Below are 27,975 nucleotides of genomic sequence, written 5' to 3' on the forward strand. Positions count from 1 at the left end.
AATTTATTGCCGCAGTACGTGGAAGGGTCGAAAGTGAAGGAAAAATCTGGACGATGCTAAATATTTAATTATGTTTCTCTATAGTAATTAGGTGACAAAAAAACTTGTAAAGTAAAGACATTTGACTAAAAATGGTGTATAGGTTAATAATAGTGGTCTCTGATATATTCGCTCGGGGATTGGTTCAATAGCTGGTCCAATCCTTCTTCGTAATCGGATGTTGGAATGCTCTGCGTATCGATGCTGGTGGCGTAATCGGGCGTGTTCATGTTTGGCATGTCATCGAAGCCAGGAAGGACATCTAAGAATTGCGAAAGATAGAATACTGTATGGCCGCGATCGTTGGTACTCACTTCTTTGTGCTGGAGGTGCCTGGATCACCTGGAGTTGGTCTTCCTCGTCGAAGCACGCGTCGATGTACAACAACAAGAAGCAATAGGCGCAGCAGATGACGATCGACCAAATTATGACGAAAATCAACGGCGGATTAGAATATATTTCGACCACTTTGCGCGTGTACAAAAACTCACATAATTTCGAAAGCGACTCCATGTTCCGGAGTGAATGGGAGTGAACGATGTTGAGCCAGGAGTAACGTAGTTTTATAAAATTGTTTTTTTAAGTGACAGAAGTGACATGTGCCATATAAGTCAAATTTCAACAATGGACCAATCTTGGCATCCATTCGGTCGTAGAAGATTTCACACCCGGCGAACGGAACCACCCACATTACCATACAAACGGCCAACTTACCATTTCCGATTTGCAAAAATTTTATCAAGATAGTATTTATAACAGCAATTGCGCAATGGCTGTCCGCAGCAATCTTATGAGTTAGAGGCCAGGGCGATTGATAAAATAAATTGATAAGCGGTACTACCAGGCTATTGTTTCTACATGCGGTATCAATCGTTTATCGTTGAGCCTCCAGTGATTTACGACTATCTAACTGTCTATAATCGATGCGATATTTATTTATGTACTTCTTCGTGAATATTAAAAGCAACGTGTGAGATAATCTGAAAATGTCAGACACCGTTTCCGTAACGCTCAAGTTTTCGAAACAAAAACGTAATAACACAAATAACAATGTGTGGAATTTGTTAATAACATTATTTATTCACCAGTTCGTCTTGCCACATTATGGAATTGTTGAAACCATATTATAAATACCAAAGGCATAATCGGATCAAAAATTCACGTCACAATCGATTTAAACAATAATTTTCTGCTTGCCTTAAAATAGTGCCAGTGATTATATAAATTATTCTAGTTACTCGTTAAATACACGATCATATTCGCTTAACATCAATAAAAATTCCGGGTCAGATTTTTCTAATAAAATCTCTTTAATAATGTCTCAATTTAAATCGCATTTCGTATGCCTCAATGTTACGTGACCCTTAATAAAAATTCCTGAAGTTGCCCAATAAAAATCATACTCCAAATCATCTATCCATTATATAAATAGTTTGCTGTCGCATTTTAATAACTGATAATAATTGTTTATTTCTTCAAGGATCAATCAGGTACCGCATTTACTTTTATAATTGTCCAGTATAAAATGGTTTTATATTGTAATACGTTGTAATTTATTTAATCAGCAAAATACCACAAAGAAAATAAATTACATGTCTGTTAATGCAGTATGTATATTAGCATGCATTAAGTATTATTTATTGTGTGGAAGACATAATTACGTTTAACACATAGCTTTGTGTTTATAATCGGTAATACGCTGTCAGTGAAAAGTTCCTGCTGCACGTTCATAATGGATAAATTAGAAAATCGTTGAATACATATCTAATTGTAAGTGAAGTGGCCAATTTGCCACTGAGTAACCATCAATAAACATCCCAGCGTAACTATTTGCAACGTGTCAACCAGAAGACGTGGCATCAACAGTTTTGACTGGAGTTTAGTGGTACTAAGAGACAAAGTAACTCTTGGTGTTTAAATTATCGATCCGACGTTATAAAGCTCGGTCGTTTAATAAACTTATTTATGGTAATCGTAATAAAGGCATCACGGGCACTTACCTTGCAATAGCCGTCAATGCAAACACCTTTGGTGCCTCTTGGTGCCGGTGCGCCCATTGATGTCGTGGGGCGAGCACAACTAGTACCATCAATCACAGTTTTGTTCAGAGTCGCGTAGAAACTCATCCCCATAGGTCGACAATTCAATGCACATTCGTCCGGTGCTGGAAATAATTGTTCGGCACCATTAATTCAATCATTAACTTTAATTAAAATTCTTTTATACGTCTACAATTTATATAGTATCAATGTAATTGTAATTTTACCAAGGTTGGTGTCATTTTTAATTAAACACTTGGTTTATTTGGTCAGAGATGAAATGAAATATTAAATGATGTTACAAAAGGAATTTAATTAATTGTGAAATGTGCTTGTCTTATTCATATAAAAAAAAATCATACATATTGCAATAAAATTAAAGATAGCTGTAAATCCCAAGTTTTATTGTTCCTTTAAAAGGTTTGAATATTTAAATAAAACATTGTTAATGTTTAAAACTGCTAATAATATTTAAAACACTATAAATGTTTATTACCGTTTGAAATCGTCAAAAGAATATATAAAATTAATATTTTTACATAAAATATCCAAATAAATAATAGTTAGAAGTGTTTATTACAAAACGAATTATGTTCGTGAAGATTTATAACAATAATATAATTCAAAAAAAAGTACCAATAATTCAATTTTACGATTATAAATGTTTAGAAAATTATTTAACATACTCCCAAGATAGCGAAACATTAAAAAGCCCACAATTATTTATTTATATAAATAAACATAAGTGTAGTTACGCCAATAAAATCTAAAATAAAATATGTACAAAATTCGTTGCGGTTTTTGTATATTTAATTTTCATGAATTACCAACGATGACTGGCTCATTCCGAGTTAATAAAATACAAAACTTAAACATGTAGTAAACGAATTATAAACTGTTTAATCCTAACAACATAATTGGCAATAAGTCAGGTATGTGTGCACTTAATCCCCCCGACTAAGTGGCAGGTTTTATCAAATGTCGCTTTAATTAAAACACCAACGATCATCATCAGCGGGGTAAAGCTTGCGGGAACACGAGAACGCCTGAAGGCAGGCAACCCATGTTACTCAGACGCTAATGGATGTAATCTATATTTAGGTGCTACTTGAGAAGAACGTTGAAGATAATTAAGAATTTTGGTTTATTTTCCATTAATATATTTTATTTAAGTAACGTTTCTGTTTATTTCTTTGTTATTTTATTATTTTCGTTGTTCGGAGACATAATTTAATTTAATTACTTTAGTTAAGGTAATTTTTTCATTAGAAATAAAATAATTCATTATTTATTTTTTTTTTGAATTATGCAAAAAACATATTTATATTTTTTTTTTTTGCTTTATATTTAATTTTATTTAAGAAAATTTAAATTTATTTAAGAAAATTACCATAAGAAGCACCAAGATATATATGTTTTTTCCTTGTTTTATATTTTTATTAATATTCTATTTTTAATTCTAATTTTATTTAAGAAAGTTACCATTAGAAATCACATATAATCGCAATATAATAAAATATTTTTTTGGCGCTGGATTGTCCGAAACATATTTTTTCAGATATACGTTATTTTTTTGTTTTATATTTTTACTAATATTCTATTTTTAATTCTAATTTTATTTAAGAAAGTTACCATATTAAACACCATCTACAATGTAATAAAACATTTTTTTTTCTTTGGTAGTTCAAAACATATTTTTTTCTGTGTTATTTCTATGTTTTTTCTTTATTATATATTTTTTGTATTGTAATCTAATTTTTTTTAAGAATATTACCATTAGAAACTCCAACCACAATGCAATATATATTTTTAAGAATATATATTATTAAGAATCATTTTTTTGTTTTTTTTTTTTATTTCAATAATGTAATCTTATTTTAATTAAGACTCTTACCATAAGAAACGCCATCGACAATCTAATAATATATTTTTTTCATATTTAATTATCCAAAACATAGAGATATGTTTATATGTTTTTTCTTTGTTTTATAATTTTACTAATATTCTATTTTTGATTCTAATTTTATTTAAGAAACTTACCATAAGAGCCACCATCCATAAATTAATAAAATAGTTTTTTCATAATTAATTGTCCAAAACACGTTATGTAGCAAAATTTAATATTTCTTATTTCATTTTCTTACATTTTTTTACGATGAGAATTATTTTGTACAAAAATTTAATTCAGTTTTATTTAAGGAAGTTGCCGTAATAGGTTAAAATTTATGACAGAGTAACTCCAGAAACTCCCATCGTTCCCCATCTTTTCATCGAACAAACAAAAGACCCGGACACAAGAAAAATATCCCATTTGGTAGATAAATAATAAATCACTTAATGACCAATAGATGAAATTCCAGATCCAGATCTAACATACATACCTTGAAGGAACGGCTCCCAGTGGTAAACATTCCCCTTGAATTTCCTATTGTTGAAGGCGGCGCATTGTTCGTAACGAAAGTCGCGACCGCCGATGCAATCCTGTAACAAACGAAAATCAAATCAAGGTCGGCGGTTGTTGCATCGCGGTAATCTTCGATCGGAAACAATGCATGGGTGGGCCGAGGAATTAGTTGGTAGCCACTCTGTGTCAAGTTTATATTACGATTTAATGACACGCTCGACCCGACCTGGCTTGCGAAATCGAAGATTAGACATCCAATTCCAATTCCGGGTCTCCGCCAACAATGACCGAGTGAAATCGGAAACGTCATAAATCTAAATCGGCCGCAGGAAAAAAGTGGAGCGGAGTCAAAAGTCACGACCGACAGATGAGACGTATGATGCGGTTAAAGAGTGTGCAAACGGATTAATCAAAACGCTACTTTGTAACAGTCCCCCGTAATTTCATCGGATTTATTTTGCTTTCTTATTTTGACAATCGAGATTTATTTTTGTACTTAATGAGCTCGTTTTATTCCGACAGTAGTTTGTAAATGATTAATCTGCCCAAAGAAATCTCGTAAACTGTTTACAGTAACTTCACAGATGATATCTTAAACTTGGCGGATATTGAATATATTTTTATAGACCGCCAAACTGGATAGGGATCGAAATAGATGCAAGAATTTCACGCCTCGTGCAAATGCGCTGTAAAAATCCTAATTATGTTTCACGAATGAAAAACCATCGTAATTGAAAATGTATTTTTATTATCGTCGGTCCGATTTTATTGCATGTGAATGTGGAAAAATAAAACAAGCTGCTTCATTGAGCAATTGCTTTTAAATATTTACGAATTCCGAACGGAGTTCACACTTTGAGCTTTCATTGTAACATTTTTGACGAGAATAGCCAATTAATTCACTGCACATTATTCGGAGTCACTTGCAACACCGCTAACATTGAGACAATGAGCGTGACAAATTCGGTTTCATGGCTAATGATGATTCAATTAATGGAACCAAACCGGGTATCATTAATTTTTAGTGAATAATAAATGCATTCTGACATCATTTCCAATAATACAATCGACACGTACCTGTCTGTTACAAAGATGAATCCTTTTGTAGACACCTATGCACTCGTTACTTTGGTATTGTCGTCGACGTCTCAGTCTTTTGGAAAACCTAAAACGAACAAGAAAACACGTAAGTCCACACATTTTTTTAAATTGCATCCAATTAGTGGCCATTAAGTGGGACGCGGGGTTGAAGAGTGGAGCCTTTTTTTGTTCTCTTTCCGACGTCCTAATTGAAATCCAAGCAATACTAATTCTTCAATTAGCCGTAATGAACACAAACTTGTTATGCAGGTATTCTGATTCCCCTTGATAGTTTATCTACTGTTTGTAATTATAAATCAATGGTATTAAAAATGTGTTAATTACACACGGTGCAAGAAACTTTACCACCATATATAGCAGGCGTAGAATTTTTACTATATTTACGGTAATTAAAAACAAGATTATCTGCGAATTAGTACCTACAAGATAAATTATATGCAACAGTGGCGAAGTCAATAAATCATACATTGAGTAATTTAATGTGCGAAAAAATCCAACAAATATAAACTGTTTATTATCACAACGAGCCGAGATATTCCAATAAAATTAATTTACGACTTTAAAAGTTTGTTTCCTACAATATCAATTTATTTTGTTAAAAACCAATAAACATAGATATTAAATTTGCTTTATTACATCCGCCAAAGCTCGCCATTTCACAACGTCGTAATAAAACTTCCATAATCTATAGATAAAATTAAATATGTGATTTTAATTAGTCGTTATGTTAAATAATTATCATTTGTAAATAAACTTTGCGTTTAACAACAAATAGGTCGTAATTGTTTGTTATTGTATCGGATTGCCTTAAATAAGCACGCAATTTCCAGATTCGTTATTTTATTTACACTCCCGGACAAAAGTTTGGAAACCTTAAAATACAAATAAACAATAATTATAAAAATAATATTAAAATAAACGCTCTATATATTGAAATACAAAATAATTATACGCAGTGTGTACTGCAGTCTATTTTGATTTTATAAAAAATATTATAAGTAGACAAAGGCCCAGTTTCTACCAGGACATAAGTTTTGAAACCCCTTAAATCATTTATTTTGACTATCTACCAGTATTGTTTAGTCTTAATCATGTCAAAGCGAAAGCAAATCCCAACGGCCTTTAATTTTCTGAAATTCTACACTTAAATAAAGGAGCCATCAGCCAGTGGTACCCATCAAGAATTACTGCAGGGTAATGGATAAAATATCCACCAAGACTGTGCAAAGACGGCTGCAGGAAATGGGACTGTTTGGAAGAATACTCACAAAGGAACCCCTTATATCAGATAAAAATAAAAAGAACAAGCTTAGTTTTGCAAGAGAGCATCTTTCCTGGTCCAACAAAAAGTGGGGACTGGTGTTATTTAGTGATGAAAGTAAGTTTAATTTATTTGAAAATGATGGTAAGATATTTGTAAAGCGACCAATAGGCAAATGGTTCCATAGAAAATACCGATATCAACAGATAAACACGAAGTAGGCAAAGTATGAGGCATGGGACTGTTTCAATCTATTTGGCGTTAGCCCGTTAGTCCATACTACCGAAAGAATGGATCGATTTGTTTAAGGAAACATATTAAAGGACCATATGCCCCCTTTCGCGGTGGATAATATGCCACTAGGATGTTGTTTCAACAGGACAATGATCCCAAGCATGCTTCCAAGTACATAAAAGACTGATTCGAATAAAGAATGTAGAAGTTTTGTCATGGCCTTCACAATCACCGGATCCAAACCCTATAGAACATTTTTGGAATTATTTAAAAATAAATATACGGCAGCACATAATAAAAAATAAGACAGAACTACTGAAGAGGTTGCAAATGGAATGGCAAAAAATAACTCCAGAATTTACCAAAAAATTCGTTGACTCGATGAACAAAAGGCGTGCAGCAGTCATACAACAAAATATTAACGCTTCTAAATGTTTTTCGGTTTATTATTCGAAAATTAAATTATTTAATAAGGTTCCCAACTTATGTCCAAATAAAAAAGTTCAAATTTGTATAAAATTCTACTTTTTAGTATCTTAATAAAAGAAAATACAATTTCTAGAAGCATTTTTATTAATCAACTATACAATTATACATTGTTTATTAACTATTCGAATAATAAACATTGAATTTTAGGGTTTCCAAACTTTTGTGCAGGAGTGTATATTAGGTGGATGAACCGATCGGCGATATTTGTGATATTGTTGTGTGGTAAAAAGGTAGGAGCGTGCACGGTAGAGGAAGTGACGTGATCTCACGCCCTGACCACTTCACTGCCCCGGAACAATGAAGCATTAAATCAGCACGTTGTCAAATGCCGATGTTGATCCCCTTTTCCACTTGCACGATGTCATCTTGAAAAAATTTCAGATGGGATTATCGAGAGCGATACACAATAAATAGATTATCCGTTTTGTTTGGCCGCAAAGACTGATCAGCGCCTTAATAAAGGTGACGGTGCGGCCGTCGCAGCTGCGATCCACGATGACGGACGGTATGGAAAAGTGAATTGACGCCCACACAGTTTGGACGGTCCGCGAGAACACTTGCCCCGCAATCCGCATACATGACCAACATGTGATATCCGATAAATCACATCTGATATGTTATTATATCACGTTTACACATAATTACCGGCCAGAATGTGTTCAGTCGGACATCTAAATTAGATAAAGTTAATTTATTATTTTATCGCCTACTATTTCACTACTAAATGTATTTCGCTTGTATGTGTTCGCGATTGGAGTTGGTACAAGTGCCACGGTCGAGTAACGAGCATGAGAAAAGTTGATTTTGCATGACCGCGTCGTAAATCAGATTGTAATGATTTAAACAAATTAAGACGTCGATTGACGAGTTTACAGACGTCGGCAATATGGATGGAAATCCATAACCAGTGTCCAACATTCCGTGTATGTGCTCCAGTTTTACAGAAATGCAACGTGACTGGAACGGTTTTATCTAAACATGAAACATGTCGAATTCGCTTCTAAGAAGCATCAGCATTAGTAATACAAACTATGCGTTCTTTATGTTCATTAATTATTAATGACACAATCTCGGGTCTTAGCCATGAATTATCTTTACGACGCACTTACAGGATCCTCCCTCTTTTTAAAACATCAAAAGATTTTTAGATGGTTTAAGTAAAGACAATTTACTATAACTTTAAGCTCTTGAGAGTCTGAACGTAAACCATATTTCATCCTTTCTTCCTAGAATTTCTATTCTTTCATCTTTTTAAAACAATGTCAGAAGGTTTTTAATTGATTTAGATGAACAATTTTTATAAAAACTTTGATTTCTATGTATTCATTAATTGTTTATGACAGTTTATGTAGAATTTTTATTATTTACTTTCAAGAACAATACTTCTCCTTCTTTTTTAGACAATATCACAAATTTTTAACTGATTTAGATAAAAAATATTTATAAAAGCTTTGTCTTCTGTATATTCATCAATTATTTATGACATCAGTTTATGTAACTAGACATGAACATTTTTATTATTTACTTTCAAGAATAATACGTCTGATTCCTTTCAAGACAATATCACAATTTTTTTAATTCATTTTGATGAAGAATTTTTATAAAAACTTTGAGTTCTGTATATTCATCAATTATTTATGTCATCAGCTTATGTAACAAGACATGAAGGATTTTTATTATTCACTTTCAAGAATAATACTTTTCTTTCCTTTTAAGACAATGTCACACAAATTTTAATTAATTTAGACAAAAAATATTTATAAAAACTTTGTCTTCTGTATATTTATTAGTTATTTATAACATCAATTTGTGTAATTAGACATGAAAGATTTTTATTATTCACTTTAAGGAATAATACTTCTTTTTCCTTTTAAAAAAATGTCACAAAATTTTTAATTAATTTCGACAAAAAATATTTATAAAAACTTTGTCTTCTATATATTCATCAGTTATTATTTATGATATCAGCTTATGTAACTAGACATGAAGGATTTTTGTTATTTACTTTCAAGAATAATACTTCTGCTTCCTTTTAAGACAATGTCACAATTTTTTTAATTAATTTAGATGAAATATTTTTATAAAAACTTTGACTTCTGTATATTCATCATTTATTTATGACATCAGCATATGTAACTAAACATGAAAGATTTTTATTATTCACTTTCAAGAATAATACTTCTCTTTCCTTTTAAGACAATGTCACAAAATTTTTAATTAATTTAGACAAATTAAAAATTTTTTCTTCTGTATATTCTTCAGTTATTATTTAAAATACCAACTTATGTAACTAGACATGAAGGTTTTTTATTATTTACTTTCAAGAATAATACTTCTGCTTCTTCTTAAGACAATATAATAATAATTTTTAATTATTTTAGATAAAAAATATTTATAAAAACTTTGACTTCTGTATATTCATCAATTAGACATGAAGGATTTTTATTATTTTTATTAATAATATAATAATACTCCTTCTTTTTAAGACAATATCATACCTCTTTTTTAATTAATTTAGATAAAAAATATTTACAAAAACATTGATTTCTGTATATTCATCAGTTATTTATGACATCAGTTTATGTAATTAAACACGAAGGAGTTTTATTATTTACTTTCAAGAATAATACTTCTGCTTCCTTCTAAGACAAAGTCACAAAATTTTTAATCAGGTCAGATAACTAATAATAAAAAGAAATAAAGATACTTATAAAAACTTAACACCTACACCTGTAATAAGTATCTTTACAACTCACTTTTAAGAATAATACTAATGACATAAATAAATAATTATTTATGTTTAGATATGTGAAACTAAAACACCTTCATTTACTTATCATCTAGGAACATTTTCTCTTTCAATCTTTCGACCTATATTTTCAAATTTTATAAACAACTTGCAATGCCCCGACAACATGTGTAAGTGAATTTTTCGACACCAATGTTGTTTTGTAAAAAATGGCAGTAGTTGAAGTGCTTGTAAATGCATCAACTTAACATTGCATTAGAGTGTATTTTAGATGGTACATCGTGGTACTCCGCCAACACTTTACAAACATATCATTATACCGAAGTCAACATTTATTATAATATGTCTAGAAATGTTGTTGGCTGCCTGGAAGCAGATTATAGTGTAGATTTCTGTATCTTTAAAAGAGCGATGATTGCCTAATGAGTACCCTCATCACAGTTTATAAATCAAACATTTCCTAGCCGCCCAAATAACAGGTCGTTACAGATTAAAACACTTGATAGTGCAGCTATTTCAATCAGAACTTTTCCAATTATCTAGTTTTAAATGTTTTCGGTTCATTTATTGCCCATAATTTTAGTAATTAATGTTTGTTCTTGTGTAATCGTGCACTACGGTGTGAGATTTAACATCTCCTATCCAAGAAGTAATCTCAATGTATCAAATTGTATAAAGAAATGGAAATTTTTATGCTTTAAGAAATCCTGTTATTTTAAATCCGACACATTTTGTATAACAAATGAATAATGAACGGTCACATTCCGTTTCATGTTTCAAAGTAAATTGTCTAGATTATGTCATCGAACAGTTCATCAAGCTTTCAAAGCTCACATTTTAAATAAGATGTATATCCTAGGTAGCCCATAATTGATTTATTACCATAAAAGTACCAGGTAAATTGAAAGCAAACCATCAATAATAACCAAAATACCATGCCTGGTAATTTTTTAATGAAAATTCATAAAGGATGATAAAGTTGTTTACATGTCAATTTAAATATTAATAAGGCTTAGATAAATTACCCAATTCAGTTGGAAACCAATATGTCAGACATTAGATAATGTGTCTTGGTTTTAACAGTTGAAAGTGCCAACTAAAATTTATCGGCAAGAGACAAACAGTTACATTGTACGCTTTGTAAGATCCAACATAATTCCATCGACAAGCCAACAAAAAAGTGTCGGATTTGCCACATTAATGTTTCAAGACACACGAGCACATAATAAAATATCACTTGCCGCCAATTAAACAAGCGACAAAAAAAGACTAATCATTGCAAGACACATGACAAATTAAATTGGCAATAAAACTGTGGGCCTAATAAAAATGCAAATAAAACTTAAAGGACCGCGAATGCCAAATTGAATTAAATGAACCGTACATAAAATGTACATAAAATCAATCGTCATAATATTTAATTTTTTATTGTTTTAAGCGGCACTTAAATATTTTTAAGCGAACTTTATGGGCCGTAAAAACATTTTTAGATGTGAACGAACGAATTTAAAAATAAAAAATCCAGTCCGTAGATTGGTATGTATTGACTGGCTTCGAAAGTACGATACACCCGTTGGAAAGTTAATTAATTTTAAGGTGCCCTAGACTAAAACCAAACATATGAATTATTAATGGCCAAATGCATAATTCAAATTATGCTCTCGAAACATAAAATGATGGCTGTTTCCTCCTAATTGATGCAGACATTGGGGAATTCGTAATGTTTTATGGCTATGAATGAAAACAGTGTGTCGTTTCCTTCGGAGGCTTGTTAGTAGATACCTAGTGAGAGGATAAAACAAGCCAGGCGCCACTTAATTAAACACTTGCTTTGAATTTTTATGATGTCCAGTGTTGTACTTCAGTGTTTAGATCTTCATAATCCCCGATTTGATGATAATGTAACGTATATTTTGTGTTTTAATTCCGGAATGGTCACTTTAAATTGGCATAATTATTGCAAACCGTAAATTAGAATAATATTAAACGCGTCCATTCCTAGTGGTGTCTGATGCTGTAATTACGTGGGTTAATTTGATATTTAATAGTATTTGCTCCGGGTTGTTTGCACGAAACAATATGCAATTAGCCACTAAATTAAATTTTTTACCGAATCGGCTAACTAGTTATTGATTAAATAATTAACTAGAACGTACGCAATTTTGTATAATAACTCAATTACGCTACGTTGAGTTTATTTAATAACGTTTTTCCCCCCATTGAAAGTCGGATCAATTGTGTCAGTACACATTTTAATTAATAATATGAAATAACAGCGTAATCAGACAAAGAATTTTATGTAATTTAATTTCATTTAAAATCTATATTAATAAATTTTATGTACATTGTGGCGCCTAGAAAATTTTACGCAAGTACAATTAAATAAACCAATTCCCGTCTATAAATAGTTGTAAACATATTGTGTTATTTATGGGCTATCGATTTCAAATGAGTAAATAGGCATTCGCAAATAAGTTCATAGAAGTTAATACATTAGTATAAACCGAACCGGCCATAAATTAATTTAAATCACCACATTTTCCACCATCAACTACACTCAGTATCAAAGCTAACTGCACATCAAGTGGTAAATATAATAAATAACTAGAATCTGTATCTGTAGATATTAATTATTAATTTATATTTTAGATTTATTATTACCAATATCAAATAATAATTATTATAAAAAATAATATTAAAATAAAGGCTTTGTATAATAAAACACAAAATAATAATAACAATAATAATACACAGTGTATACTGCAGTTTATTTCGGTATTATAAAAAATATTATAAGAAATAGACAAAGACCCAGTTTGGAAACTTTTAAATTTCATTTATTTTGACAATCTAGTAGTATTGTTTAGCTTCTTATTGTATTGTGCAAATTAAAAATATTAGGTTTAATCATGGCACCACGAAAGCAAATTCCATTAGTCTTACGAATACAAATTGTAGACTTTCTGCACCTACATATTCAAAAATGTGAATAAATTTGATATTTGTGGATCTGTTGTGGATCGTTCCACAACAATAAGACAGAGCTACCGAAAAGGTTGAAAATGGAATGGCAAAAAATACCCCCAAAATTTACCAGAAAAATGGTTGACTCATATCATATAAGCCGATGGTTATGCAACAAAATATTAATGTTTCTAAATGTTTTTGGTTTATTATTCGAAAATTAAATTATCTAATAAGGTTTCCAAACTTATGTCCAAATAAAAAAGTTCCATTTTGTCTAAAATTCTTTTCTACATTCTAATATCTTAATAAAAGAAAATACAATTTCTAGAAGCATTTTTATTAATTAATCATATAGGAAATCATTTATTGTTTATTAACTATTCGAATAATAAACAATTTGAATTTTAGGGTTTCCAAACTTTTGTCCAAGAGTGTACCACATATACAGTAGTGGATATCAATATAGGAACTTTTTAAAATGTTAAAATATATTACCTACAATTATTTTATTTAAGTTTAATTATTTTAAATATATATTTACTGTTGTTAATTTATGTAGAAATATAAAAACTACTTACTCTACAAAATGTTACGAATATTGAGTTGACGTTAAGATCGAATTATTCAGTTATAGATTTTCTTTCAAGATTTTCGAACTATTACTTGGCCAATTTCTCCAATTTTTTTAATAAGACTGTAAACGATAGACTTATTGTATTTAGCCTTAAACTTTTCGCCATCTCTTCTTGTTTTTTATGGTCTTGTTAACTGAATTATAATTTTTCTTATAGTTTCACTTAGACCAGTGATTAAATAATTATAATAAGCAAAAAACCGTTAGTAAATAATCGATCAAATAGTACATTTCATATTTTCCATATATTTTAATAATTTGTTATAATTATAGCCACCACTGTATGGTATATTTTTTATATTATGTGCTGGAAAAAGTAATTTTAAACGTTCAAATTTAAAATATCATAATTATAAAATAAAATACATATTGATTTTAAAAAATTCAACTTGAACTTTGTAACTCAATTACAATGTCAACAATTTCTATCCTCTCTATAATTGCTGCTCCAGCGACTGTACTTGTACAAGGAAGGAATTCTTTGTCTGGAATGTAAATTAGAGCAAGGTCAATTCGTATCGTTACTAGGAATTAAACGTGATTAATTAGAATGGGACTGCCATAGATTTTATTGCCAGACTACAGCATTCCATGTCACCGTACAAATAACTTCTTCTCACATTCGCGACGACGGAACAGTCGCATACAAAACAGGTGATTTTCAGCTCCAATAAAGACGAGAATCGGTAAATCAGTTTCAGAAAAGAGAGAACACGCTGAAAAAAATTAGGTGTCGGCGTGTACCTGGAGTCAGCGGGCCTGGTGATGCAGTGGCGAGTCTGTTGCGTGATGCCACCCCCGCAGCTCCTCGAACACGGACTCCACGGGCTCCAACTCGACCACTCTCCGATCTTCTTTGGTGTTTTCTTTGATATCTCGTTCCTGTACATGCTATGGACCTGCCGAACAAACAAACAAACAAAAAATGAGTTGGTTATTTTCGATAAAAATTTGTTTGGGGTGCGTTTGCGTGGATTTATGTCTAATTGCCGACCCCCGGCGTCTGGATGGCGTGCGTTAATAAAAATGGGGGAGGCGAACTACGCGATGGCAAAAGGAAAAAGACGGTCAGTGTCGATGTTTATCTTGTGAGATGCTGGTGTTACAGTTTTTCCTTGATTGCCGCCTATGTTGGCAAATTGTCCGTAATTAAGTAGCTCGCATAATTTAAAATTGCAGAGGATAAACCATATGTTGATACAAATTATGTAAAACATACTTCAGTTTACAGTTTTAATAAAACCACGACCATCACTTTGATTTATATTATTATTAAAATATTATTAAAAGTCTCTATAAGCCAAGCAATTGCCCATACGATATGCAAATATTATGCAAACAAGAAACACTGGCTACGAGAATTTACGATGATAGGTTAATTTAATTTTAGTATAATTTATTGTTTATGCAAGGGTTAGCTACCAAATAGGTGCGAATTAATGCGCTTAATCAAGTTTTCCATCACTTAAACCTGACAATGTGCTCTTGCCGCAAACATTTTGACCATATGGGGTTTGGGTAGTGATTTATCAGCATTTTTTTTCTGCATACATAAATAATTTATTTATATAATTATTTCAACACGCAAAATACAATTTTTATAAAATCAATTAACGAATTGTGATCATTGTGTTGTTGAAAATTATATTTGTGTGGGAGCATTTAATTTGGAATTTGTTATGATAATGGCCACATTTTCAACTCGTTTAGTATTTAGGTTGGGCATTTGCCAGATACATGCAGTTCTATTGTGAAATGGGAATCCAAGATGAATGTTTCTCAATATTAGAATTTTGGTATTTAGACTAACAATTAAAGTCGGATGTAGGTATAAAAATACTATTAAATTTTATGTTTGCGTTACGACACCAGTGATAATTTGATTTGCAATTTTGTCTCTGATATATTAGGTACACGAAAAAGTGATTGACGTTTTTGATTTATGATTTATTTGAATAAATTTTAGTATATTTTAGCATGTTTATTATATTATTTATTTATAGACTGTCTATAGTATTTTAAAGCTTTTTATGTTATTTATAATAACTAACTAACTAACTAATTATTTAATTCCTAGATTGTAATAACTTTTTCTTTTTGAAAAAAGAAAGAATAGTGTATGAAGTTCTATACTTCAAGTAAATTTATATTATTCAAAAGGTAGCTTAAAGCAAAAATAATTTTGGAGTTTGGGCTGTAATTGATAAAGATTTTAATTTCGTCGGTTTAAAAGAGGTAATGAATAATTGAAGATGAACAACATAAAGCTCGTCCTGAAAGAAATTGCCAATTTCCACCTTGCTATGATGTGACGAAAAATGAACAATGATTTGAAGCTGGTAAATCTGGTGAAATAGTACTTAAAATAAGACCAATAAAACATTCTGACAACTACACGTGTACTGCTGACAGACTGACCAAGTTCATGAAAAACTTACTCAAAATAGTTTCTTTAGTCAATAGAAAAAAACATTGCAAAACACTCAAAATATTCAATTTCATCCATCACTAGTCTAAATATTTCTTCATGTGCATATCACAATATTAATATTGTCCTACTTTTTATATAAAAATTGATTTAACTCTAAAGAGGAAATTTAAGATGAGGTTAATATTTTCTTCTGTTCTGACAACCCAGAATGTTTCCTAATGTGCATGAATTTGCTTGTAGAACATTGGCAAAAAATTGTTGTCCAAAAGATTGTGAAGAACTAAAAAGAGGTATTGATTTAAAATTTTTTAGCAATTATAACTTGACTTAAACTACTTTTCTATTTAATTTTAATTCAGATTTGGCTACTGTATATTTTTGTATGTTACTTGTAATTTCCTAACCTAATATAAACCCAATAGTTTTTGAGTTATTTTTTTTTAATTATGTCGTATTAATGGTTCAACTAAAATGATTTTGATGTTGGAAACATAATTTTTGATATATACGGTAACCAACCTATAAATAGCCATTATTGTTACTCACAAACGTACAGGGTGTAACTTTATTATTACATTTTTGGGAAAATCTTAATATTTTTTTTAATATTCAATTTAATTATGAAAAAAACATACATGGTGGTTCGTTGAAAATAACAGTTGTTGATATTTTAAGATGCACAAAACGTATGCAGCATGTATAAAATTTGGAGGCTCCTTTTAGAATGATCCTCGGTTAATGTGTATGCCAAAAATGAACTTTCCACTATCAAAATTGGACAGACATGTTAATTAGACCACCAATCTGTCAAACTTTTTGGAAAAAACCTAATAACTCAAAAACTATTGAATTTAGATTATAAGATTATGATTTAATAATTTTATATAATATATTTTTTCCAATTTTGATGAAATTGTTCACAATGTTCACCATTTTTAGCCCCTAAATTAGGAGGAATTTATAAAACTATAGGTGTTAATATATTCTTAAAACTACATTTCCGTCAGTTTCATCTAAATTAAACAATGTCTTACGATCACATTCATTTAATTCCTAAACAAATTCTTAATATTTCTTAATTAGCTTTTGGAAATGAGGTTCTTTAATTATAGAAAAAGAGTTTCGAGCTGCCCTGCTTTAGTTAAAGCTGGATTAGCAACATTGAAGTTGATAATTATGAGAAATTGAAAGTAAATGCATAATTTAAAAATACAAAAATATTCGGGGTGCTCCATTGAAGATAATAGTGTTAATGTCCGGCCATATCGGAAATGAACTTTTTTTTCACAATAAATTAGGAAAGTAGTTCAAGTTATGTTATAACTGCTATAAAAATTTCAAATCAATATCTTTTTCCGTTCTTCATAAACTTCTAATGAATAAGTTAGGCGAATCATCCCGTATTTAAAACTACAAAAAAATAAAACTGTAGGTGTGCCCTTCAAAACTATTATTATAATAAGTATAATTTCGCAGTTCTACAATGAAAGATAATTAAAAAATATGTAATTAATCCTTACTGAATTATGAATATATAAGAGCCAATTTGGTGACCGTTGATACATTGAAAATACCCATCTTAAACGGATAATAAAATGCCAGAACGTGAAAGGTACATAACCAGCGACTTGTTTACCTTTCTTATTGGCAATGTAGTTCTCCAAGTGATGTGATTGATTCATTAGTGATAAATAAACATTTTGCTTATTCCAGCGACATTCCACCGACTTCCAGCTTTGTGTTATCGAACTTTCCTCTCCGGTTGATGAATACCTAACAATTCCGATATATGGCAATAACAATTCACGGCACAAGACAACCATTATTTATGCTTAACGAATGGTACAATACGTCCCCACAAAATGCCGTGATCCCTTCAGATTATTTACCAGATAGACGCATAATTTCCAACCGCTTGATTTATTTCTTTGTTTAATGCTTATAAAGTTCATTCCGCAACATTTTTACCACCGGCCAACATATGTAGAGCTCATTCTCTGATAAATAGTGCCGTCTTTTTACCGTGACTGATGTGAGCCGCTAGAAAAATGTACGGGATACGTTGCTGAACTGCGTTTTTAAGGATTATCTCCGGACGGTTATCAGATGACAAATCGAAAGTTATGAGGATGCATATCTATGGAGAATTTTTATAATAGCCTTGTGAATGTTATAATATTCAGAAACTTGTAGCATTACGACTTAAGGCTTGTAAACATGCCAATCGCACACAAAAAAATATTTCGTTAAGGCTGAGACATATCTAGAAAGTATATCTGATAATTTAAATAGTAAAGGACGTTTGTAATTGACCATGTCAACAGATAACACATCAAATTTCTATGAGCATCTGATATTTTATTAATTAAAATATTGAAATGCCGACCGTTTTTTTAATGCTCCGTTCTAGTTTAAGATATAGCTGACGTCAAGTATTTTTTTGCGCACACACACAAGCCTGGTCAGAATGTAATCCAATAATCGTTCAATAATTTCTAACACCGTGTAGTTGAGCAATATAAAATGTTGTGGTACCGCTACTGAATAAAATAACTGAAATACGTGCATTTGAATTTATTATATCTCGGAGATACAATCTTATCTAATAGAATACAACAGTAGAAATATGCGCCTTCCTGCATTATTTTCTTTAAGCGGCGCCCTGCTGCAATTACTGCACATAGAGAAAATCCAGAGAGCGGCCATTCGAATATAATGCTGTCCGGGGCTCGTTAGCTGTTCACTGGATGTTATAACCTATATATTAATGAAATTTAATGTTCGTTATGAAGTTCTTGTGGATTAACCGGCCATTATTGACGTTCAATGATTAGTAGTTACATCCTGCGAATTGCCTGTAGGTTCTGTACCTTAATGGGTAATTATATTGCATTAGTGTTTTAACTAGTTTAAAAAACGAACTACAAGGAAGTTATCTTCATACAAAACATTCAGAACAATGCTTTCAATGCATGAGCCCAAACGATTAATAATTGTTAGCATCAACCAGTTTTTCTTACAACTAATTAAAAATCGAGTTTTAAGCATGTATCTTATTTGTCTTTGCCATTCGATCAAACTTAAATCTATTGAAAATTGTTACCATCAATTAGTTTTTCTTTTTTTTATTTTCTCTAGTATATGCTTCAGTCTTAAAAATACTTCCAACATGTTTTAGAAGGTGGTTTCAATATGTCTACAAAATATAAAATAAATATTCATAAAAAAATATATGTCCCCAAAGTTTTTAAATAATACCATCAAGTAGATCTTTATAAACTAATTAGAAATTTCTTTTTCACCATATTCTCTTTAATCTACTTTTTTTGTCATAAATAAATGTCCAATAAGTCAAATTATCAAATGTTTACAAGACCTGAAACAACTGTCTTCATCCAAATATTCAGAAAAATGCCACAAAACGATTAAAAACAGTTATCATTAGGTATTTGTCCAAAATCCAATCAGATCCAATAGTCGTTTTAAAAATTAAGTACTGAATTATACTTTTGTGTGTTCAAAAAAATTGTCTATTGAATATTATTACCATCAAGTAGTTTTTCTAAACTGGAGATACCATTTTAGTCTTCTTTTGTATATGTATTATAGTTATAGTATTACACATCAAAAATATTATGAAAAATTTTCTGTTTGTTGTACCATTAAATACATTAATTTTCACTATTTTCTCATGTCTATAGTTTCTTCCTTTGTATTTATAGTTACAAATATGTTGCAAGTATTGAATTATAATTTCTACATGCGTATTGAACATAAAACATGTCTTCTCTTACTATATAAGAAACAGAAAAGGGCCCCAATAATGTTTCTAAATGATTTAAAACTCTCACCAACAGGTAGCCATTCTTAAAACTAATTAGAAACATCATTTTCTTTATTTTCTGTGCATTTATTGTTAGAAATATATTCAGTAAGTTGTCATAAACGTTTTTGATCAGGATTCTCAGAAAACATATTTGAAGCATGTAATCTCCCATTAAGATCAATTAGATAAAAATATAGCCAGTTCCCATACCCATCCAGTCAAAAATAAGGCGTCAAGAATTTCTTAGGACAACAAAAAATCGTTATTATATGTAAATACCAACTGCCTAATCGAGCTTGGCCCATGGAAAAAAATGGGTAAATATTAATATTATCGGTAAATCAAATAAATGCAAATTTAAACCGCACAAGATATAAATCTGTCGTTTGTCCGTAAATTCTCGTTGACATAGACCAATTTATAAAAATAAACTTGTGTTTTAAGGTCCTGTTAACATGAATATTACGTTCATGCTGTGAAACCAATTTGGCTTTTTTGATGAGAAAAATTCACGTAAGATTTATTGCCATTAACAAAACAAACAATCGGTAAATGAGACCAGGAATGTCTTCTATCATATAAGTTTCAATTTAAATTTATGGGAATTTGTGGCCGTCCATAATATATTTATAGTATTAATAAGAATTGTTGTTACGTTGTTAATTTATTAGATTTATGAAGTGTTTGGGTTTGAATGAAACCGGTTTAAATTTATAATGGTGCTTGATTATATATTATTATCAGTTTGCATCAGAAGAATGATTAATTACAGTTCTATTATTGTTTAATGCAACAAAATGCAAGGCCAAAATAAATAATTATAAAGACAATAAGTAGGTACTACACGCGCACCAATTCACACTTCCCTATGATCATAGAATGTGTTAAGTGCACACTTAAACGTACCGCCTGTTTGTAATCAACAACTCTTATCACATGTAAAGCATTAAGTCAAAACATACACAAATATACTTACTTGAAGTGGATATTTCCCCTTTCTGACTCTTTTATGTTGCCCATCGTCTTTCTGCGCCAGGCAAAGATCGGCCAAACTTAGAACAGCTATCAACCTGCAAAACAAATATTTTAGTATTTTATAACTGTTAATACTTACAAAACTACATTAAATTATTATGGATGTTTTCGAAAATATTAATTTCATGGACTAATAAACAAACTTGCCTGTCTCGTTAGCTAATTAGATCACTGAAGACGAAATTGTGTTCTGTATGAAAATAGCTACTAACAGTTTAGTTACATTACTAGTTATTCAGCTAGTTTATGAAATGGTCAAGTTACATTAGCCGTAACTAAGGTATCAAATGTAAGCAGCGTCCCTCTTGTCAGTTACACATTTCAAGATGTTGTGGTCCACAACTCAATCATTTGTAAGTTAATAACATTACAAGTAACATCTATAAAGTATGCACATTATGCTACACATTATTTATTTGTTGCAACCATTAATTATTTGTATGATTTTAAAATTTGAATATTTAACATTAACCTCAAATAATAATATCTGAATTTCGACAATAGAGGGCGACAGTTGTTTTAAAAATGTATGAACTACGTAATTATATTTAATTTTTATTTTATTACTGCGAGCCCCCATAACCATAAAAAGCACACATAAAATATCTGACAATAAAATGCTTTAAATAATAGTAAAACAAGCTGGAATCATAATACACACAATACAGAACAAATGAATTTTTATTCACCTCCATCAATTAGGAGTTTTTTAAAATAATATAGAAAAAATTCATTATAACTCCTCTTTCAAATAAACATTATTTATTTTGACATTCTACTAACATAAAACTATTTTTTTATCATAGAAATATTATTATTATTATCATCATTATATACAGTGTGGCCCTCTCGAATGGCAAACTTTTTTCAATTAAAAAGCATCATAATATGTACTTATATACAAAATTTTACCCTTTTTGGCCCAAAACTAAAATCTACAGGGTAATTTTTTAGACATGAAAATTGAAGAAATCATAGTAACAAATTTTTTATTGAAAATAAATGGATTAAGCACCCCTGAAATGGGATTAGTCCAATTATCATAAAAAATTATGCATCAACTAAAAATTGTATTCTTTTTAAGATTATAAGTTTTAAGAGTAAGAGTAAGTAAAGAGTATTACTATAAATATAATATAGAATTATTAGTATAATATTCCAATATTGTTGAAAAATAAGCTATTATTGGCAGACTAAAATTAATTTATAAGAAGAATGTGATTTTTAATTTTTCCAAAGAATTATGAGTCCGCACAACATTTTTTGTACATTTCTGGAGCCAAAAAACATAACATTTTGTCTACAATATATATGTTCATACTTTATAATTGAAAAAAAAGTTCAGAAAAAAAAATACAAAATTTATGGAGCACACTATATAATATTAAATCTTACAAATTAAATAACTTTTTCACTGGCAGATTAATTTTTATTATAACTCATTTAATAAAAAATATATCATAAACAGTATACATTTGAGAAAGGTATTTTATACAGGATTTTCAACTAAAAAAATCATCTGCCTGGGCAATTATCTTTTATAACTTTGATCGTTTCATTTTTAAGTGTATTATGATGTATTTTTTACTGTTATGTGCAACTATGTGTTGCAAATCATTTTCCTGTTTACGATTTTGTTTATATAGTTGTATAAGTGGCAAAATTAAATATTCCATGTATAAGCATATGATTAACAGAGAGAATATATTTTAATGGCATGCAATAAACTTTTCAATTCCACATTTATTGTTCTATTAAAAATAGTAGTAAACATGTAAATTTTCTGGTGTAATAAAAATGAATCCATTTACGGTTCGGGATTGAGGGTACACCATCAGTAATTTCTGTCTCAGCGAAACCGCACATAATTACCAGTTGATCTCGAATAATAGAGACGCTGCGCCGCGAAAAATTAAAAATTCTCAGATGGCAAATTGCTTCCTATAAAACGACGGCGGGCGGGGCGCGTACCGAATAAAATGCCACACTAATTACCGGTATGATTGATTACGGGTCCGGATCGTCGAATATTGAAAATAATTAATCGGGTTGAATTTTTCAGGAACACCTCTCGTAATGGCTGTGAGCACGCAACGTTGTCAAACGTAACAAATTACCGAATTTCTTATAATCGGTACACGGTCTAAAGTGGCCGTGGTGTGCATAGGTGTCGGGACGCACCTGGGGTCCCAAATCAAAAGACGATGGGAAAATGATCGTCATTTGTTTCAATTAATCCACGGTTCTTGTGAGTATAAATTGGTTGTCTGCGTAATTAAATGGTATGGGGATACGTGGCACGATAGACGGGCGGCCCTTTTGTGCCGACCAAAAACGATCTCCATCAATTAATTCCCAGTGCGGATAACTAGATTTAACACCTGTATTTTCTTCTAGGGCAATCATGGAGACATTTGTGAGGCACGGCGACACTCCGTATCCGCAGGAGAACAATTTCTTCCGTGCACGGAATCCCCATCAGAGAACCACCCAGAACATCAACCAAAACTTGAGGCAAAGCCAAATCGTGGACGTGGCCGTTACTCCAGAAGCGAACGACAGGAATAATCCTGAAAGCGACGTTCTGGACCATTATGACAATTTCTATCACACCACGAAGAGTCTGCTGGTGCTGTTTCAAATTATGGGCGTGATGCCGATTGAAAGAAACCCTAAAGGCAACCTGCAGAGAACGTCTTTTAAGTACGCTTTAGACTACACGTAGTTTCTTTAGTTGTAAATCACGGTTTCAGATGGTTTTCGCCAACGTCAATGTGGGCCATATTCATTTACCTGACCGAAACCATTTTCGTTTCGATCGTGTTTAGGGAGAGGCTCAATTTGATTTTGCATGGCAAGAAACGATTTGATGAGTACATTTACAGCATTATTTTTTTGAGCATTTTGGTGCCGCACTTTTTGTTACCAATCGCCGCATGGACGAACGGACATGAGGTGGCGAAATTCAAAAATATGTGGACAAGATTTCAGGTTGGTAGACATAAATAACTGAGTGACAATTACAAATAAGGGTCATCTATCAGTACTGTTATTACGCGTTTGCGATAAGGATCTAGGTCATTAATTATATGCAACATTGAATTTGAATAATTTTTCTGTAAACCTATTTATCATTGCAGCAATATTTAAAATAAATCCATTGAACTTGTACACGATAATTAAAATGGATACTTTAAACGTGGATCATGTTTACAAGGTTATTCTGTTAAATAACGATTAAAGTTTAACTGTGAAATTACTTAATTATGAAACAATTAAAATGGAATTAAGCATGTTAATTAAAGTATTAAGCTACTGCTTTAATTGCAACTTTAATGTTCTTATAACAAATTTTGTTAGGGGCAAATTTTACGAATAAAAACCAGTAACTAATACGTCATTATTGTCTAAAATAGTTGGAAGAGAGTAAGAAAATCGTGTCCAATAAATATGCAAATGCCAATATCCGATTCGTGTAACTCCGAGACCACCTAATTCGCAACCGATTATCTGTTCTAGTACAAATACTTCAAAGTAATAGGCCAGCCGATAATCTTCAAGAACCTGACACTAATAACATACTCTCTGTGCATTTTTTCCTGGGTCCTGGGCATAGCAATCATGCTGGCTCAGTACTATCTTCAGCCCGACATGCTTCTATGGCATACATTCGGGTACTACCACATCCTGGCGATGCTGAACTGCCTGTGCACCCTGTGGTACATAAACTGCACGGCCAAGGGCAGAGTGGCCAATTGGCTGGCCGATAGTCTTCACGAGGCGCTCAATTCAGACGACCCGGCCAGTCGATTGGGGGAGTACAGAGATTTATGGGTCGATTTGTCCCATATGATGCAACAGCTCGGTGAGTGCCTTTATGTAAATTGGTCTTTGTTCCTCTGCGCCCCGATAATCCGTTGCCTTTTTTAGACCTACATAATTTGACACTTTTACCTTTTTAAGGTAAATTGTTGATATGATCTGGGCACAAGCGACTATAAATTATACCTTTGTTTTGTATGGTAACAATGAATGCATACGTTTAACAATGAAACTAATTTACCAGAACTACCAAGACAGAAATCCTATTTAAACAGTAATTCCACTAATCTTACGTTACTATCCTTGGTTAATAATGTATTTATATGCCGTTTCGTCTAAGAACCCATTGTAATGTGTCATACATAAATTGCTTTACAAAACGAGCATTAGTAATCGGATCAATTTGTCCCAAATGTATCGACCATTAATTTTTTCACTCCCTAATTACAAATTGATTTATACCATATTTAATGTTGTAGGTAAGGCATACAGCGGAATGTATGGCATGTACTGCATATTAATCCTCCTAACGACAATTGTGGCCAGTTACGGATCCTTAACTGAAATAATGGATCACGGACTGTCTTTTAAAGAAGCGGGTCTATTTCTGATAGCTTTTTATTGCATGTCTTTACTCTACATCATCTGCAATGAGGCGCATCACGCATCGCGAAAAATGGGACCAGAATTTCGTGAGAGGCTCCTGAACGTCAATCTCACTTTGGTCGATCACAAGACCAGGAACGAGGTGAACATGTTTCTTACCGCCATTGATAAGAATCCTCCTACCATGAACCTGAATGGTTATGCTAATATCAACAGGAAATTGATTTCTTCGGTGAGTACACGTTTTGCTAAAGTTTTAAAATTACAGTAAACATAGGTAAACATATTTAGAACACTCTTATCTGCTCCATTTGATTGGTCTTTTACTCATGAACCTATTGGAGAAGCATAATATACACATTTTGTTGCCAAACTGAGTATATCGTCATCAAAGGAAATGTTTTTGAAAGTTGAAGAGATTGAAGAGTTGAAAAATGTCTAGAATGATCTCATATTTCTGTTTCTAACTCTTTTATTTAAGATTTTTTTCTGTCAAATTGAGTCAAAGGAAATACTCAAAAAAGCAATAACAAAAGCCAAGGCCTAATCAAGCAACCATTGACGTATGTCCATTTATTGGTTAAGCTAAAAATGCTTAAACCCACTTATCTTCTTAATTACTTGACACACACTTAAACCTAGTGGACGAAACACCAGATTTGATTACCAAATTGGGTCAGTCACTATCAAAGGAAACGGTCGAAAAGAACAACAAAGATTAAGAAGACAACAACCATCGATGCATTTCCCATTGATTGGCAAACTATAAAAAAGCCGACTGCAATGCAATGAAAAACAATGCACTTTTGTGTTACACGAACGTGAACCGAGTTCCAATGACCTTAGGACCCCTTCGCGGCGCACTAAAAGTGAACAGTGTTAAAGCAAATGTCACATTTTCATCATTAATCATTCGGACAATTTCACGTTGCAACAATACACAATGATGGCAAAGGAGGTCAATCACGTGCACATTTTTTTTTTCTTTTTCGTGCGTTAATCAATAATATTTCGATTATTTTTTTTAGACAGTAACATCGATGGCGACGTACTTGGTGATGCTGATGCAGTTCAAATTAACGCTGAGCCGCAACGCCACGATAGCGGCCCACAGGGCGGCGACTAAGGAGCTCCTCGCCGCTGGAAACGCGACGACGGCACTCAAAAGCTGAAAAACTAATCAACATACCGACCGCTTCAAGACACATTGTTGCACGCATTGCACTTCTATTTGCATGTATTCCTATCGCCGACACCTAATTGTCTACATATGTGGCGAACTAATCAACTGGACGGGTGTGGATGCTATAGGGTTCCGACATTCATTCTCGGACGTGACGGCGCTGAAATGTGATCTGATGATGAATGGGCCAATTGATATATTGTAATTGTTCGACGGTGTAATTTAGATGCAACGCGAACCTATGCATAATTCCTTTGTTTTACATCGGTAGCAGGAAACGTACACCAACCAACCTATAATCATCAGCTGAATCTCGAGATAAACTACGGTGGAAATTGGCTCCTTAACAAGTTGCTAGTGTAGTTTGAAGTTAAGACTGTATGAATATTAAACGAAAATTTTATTGGAAGGCACCTTTTTTTAGAGTAAGAAGGAAAGCAATTATACAGTTCGTTGCCAAAAATGTCACTTACTTAAAGTACCAATAAATTATTTAAACGATAGAAGTGGTGTATTTATATATCCAATATTTTTTAAAAAAGTGCACCAATGCAACATATTTGAAAAGAAGAAAAGAATCATTTGAAGCTGAGCGACTTAAATTTTCTTTTTCTTTTTTTAAGATGACAAACATTGAAAGATAATTTTTAAGAAGACTAAGGTTGTCTTTATTAATTATTTGTTAGAAAATTATTTTGGCTAACTTTGAAACACACCTCTTATAAGTAGCAAAGAAAGTATTAAATGATTGAATTAATACTTTTATATATATTCAATATCTTGTAAAAAACTGCATCAGCAGAAATATTTGAAAAGTAGAAAAGAATCATTTGAAGCTGCAGGGCAAACTTTTAAAGAACTTGAAGGTTGTCTTTATTGAACTTGAAATAAAATTATTTTGGCTAATTTTGAAAGATATCTTATAGAAGTAACAAAGAAAGAATTAAATGATTGTACATATTAAATGTTTGAAAATTACAAATACCAATGATGACTTGAAATATTGAATTAATACATCTTAATACTCAATATCTTGTAAAAAACTGCATAAGCAACAATATTTGAACAGTAGAAAAGAAATATTTGAAACTGAAGGACTTTAACATTCCTTTTCTTTCGTAAAATTGGCAAACGTTGAAAGATACTTCGTAAAAA

At 31.4% G+C, this 27,975-nt stretch overlaps 3 protein-coding genes across 4 annotated transcripts in view; 1 reads left to right on the plus strand and 2 right to left on the minus strand.

Moving 5' to 3' along the window:
• Window positions 1–27,975, minus strand: part of LOC109595116 (thrombospondin type-1 domain-containing protein 4) — a 124,171-nt gene that overhangs the window by 65,415 nt on the left and 30,781 nt on the right. Inside the window, exons 2-6 of the mRNA XM_020010407.2 lie at window positions 21,151–21,244; window positions 14,662–14,816; window positions 5,560–5,647; window positions 4,460–4,559; window positions 2,040–2,203 (exon numbers count right to left, since the gene is read on the minus strand). Of these exons, the coding sequence (XP_019865966.1) occupies window positions 2,040–2,203; window positions 4,460–4,559; window positions 5,560–5,647; window positions 14,662–14,816; window positions 21,151–21,244 (601 nt within the window). The remainder of the gene's footprint in view (window positions 1–2,039; window positions 2,204–4,459; window positions 4,560–5,559; window positions 5,648–14,661; window positions 14,817–21,150; window positions 21,245–27,975) is intronic.
• LOC109595121 (uncharacterized) lies at window positions 50–681 on the minus strand. Its single transcript, XM_020010411.2, has 2 exons — window positions 354–681; window positions 50–301 (listed from the first exon to the last, which is right to left on the minus strand). The coding sequence occupies exons 1-2, from the start codon at window positions 550–552 to the stop codon at window positions 144–146; spliced, it is 357 nt and encodes a 118-aa protein (XP_019865970.1). The 5' UTR covers window positions 553–681; the 3' UTR covers window positions 50–143.
• Window positions 5,538–27,322, plus strand: LOC109595117 (gustatory and odorant receptor 22-like). 2 transcript variants are annotated; one of them, XM_020010408.2, is made up of 7 exons: window positions 5,538–5,668; window positions 23,272–23,457; window positions 23,607–23,912; window positions 23,963–24,200; window positions 24,729–25,074; window positions 25,511–25,869; window positions 26,666–27,322. In XM_020010408.2, the coding sequence occupies exons 3-7, from the start codon at window positions 23,614–23,616 to the stop codon at window positions 26,807–26,809; spliced, it is 1,386 nt and encodes a 461-aa protein (XP_019865967.1). In that variant the 5' UTR covers window positions 5,538–5,668; window positions 23,272–23,457; window positions 23,607–23,613; the 3' UTR covers window positions 26,810–27,322. The 2 variants fall into 2 exon arrangements, with proteins under 2 accessions (XP_019865967.1, XP_049818024.1); XM_049962067.1 differs by lacking the exon at window positions 23,272–23,457 and having other exon boundaries at window positions 5,564–5,668.

The sequence above is a fragment of the Aethina tumida genome, chromosome 1 (genome assembly GCF_024364675.1).
Source record: "Aethina tumida isolate Nest 87 chromosome 1, icAetTumi1.1, whole genome shotgun sequence".
Taxonomy (NCBI): Eukaryota; Metazoa; Arthropoda; class Insecta; order Coleoptera; family Nitidulidae; genus Aethina; species Aethina tumida.

Coding starts and splice junctions, on each gene's coding strand:
- LOC109595121 (XM_020010411.2), bottom strand. CDS start 552: ATGGAGTCGCTTTCGAAATTATGTGAGTTTTTGTACACGCGCAAAGTG. Junction 302..353: donor GGCACCTCCAGCACAAAGAA/GTGAGTACCAAC, acceptor CGCAATTCTTAG/ATGTCCTTCCTGGCTTCGAT.
- LOC109595117 (XM_020010408.2), top strand. CDS start 23,614: ATGGAGACATTTGTGAGGCACGGCGACACTCCGTATCCGCAGGAGAAC. Junction 23,913..23,962: donor CTGCAGAGAACGTCTTTTAA/GTACGCTTTAGA, acceptor TCACGGTTTCAG/ATGGTTTTCGCCAACGTCAA. Junction 25,870..26,665: donor ACAGGAAATTGATTTCTTCG/GTGAGTACACGT, acceptor TATTTTTTTTAG/ACAGTAACATCGATGGCGAC.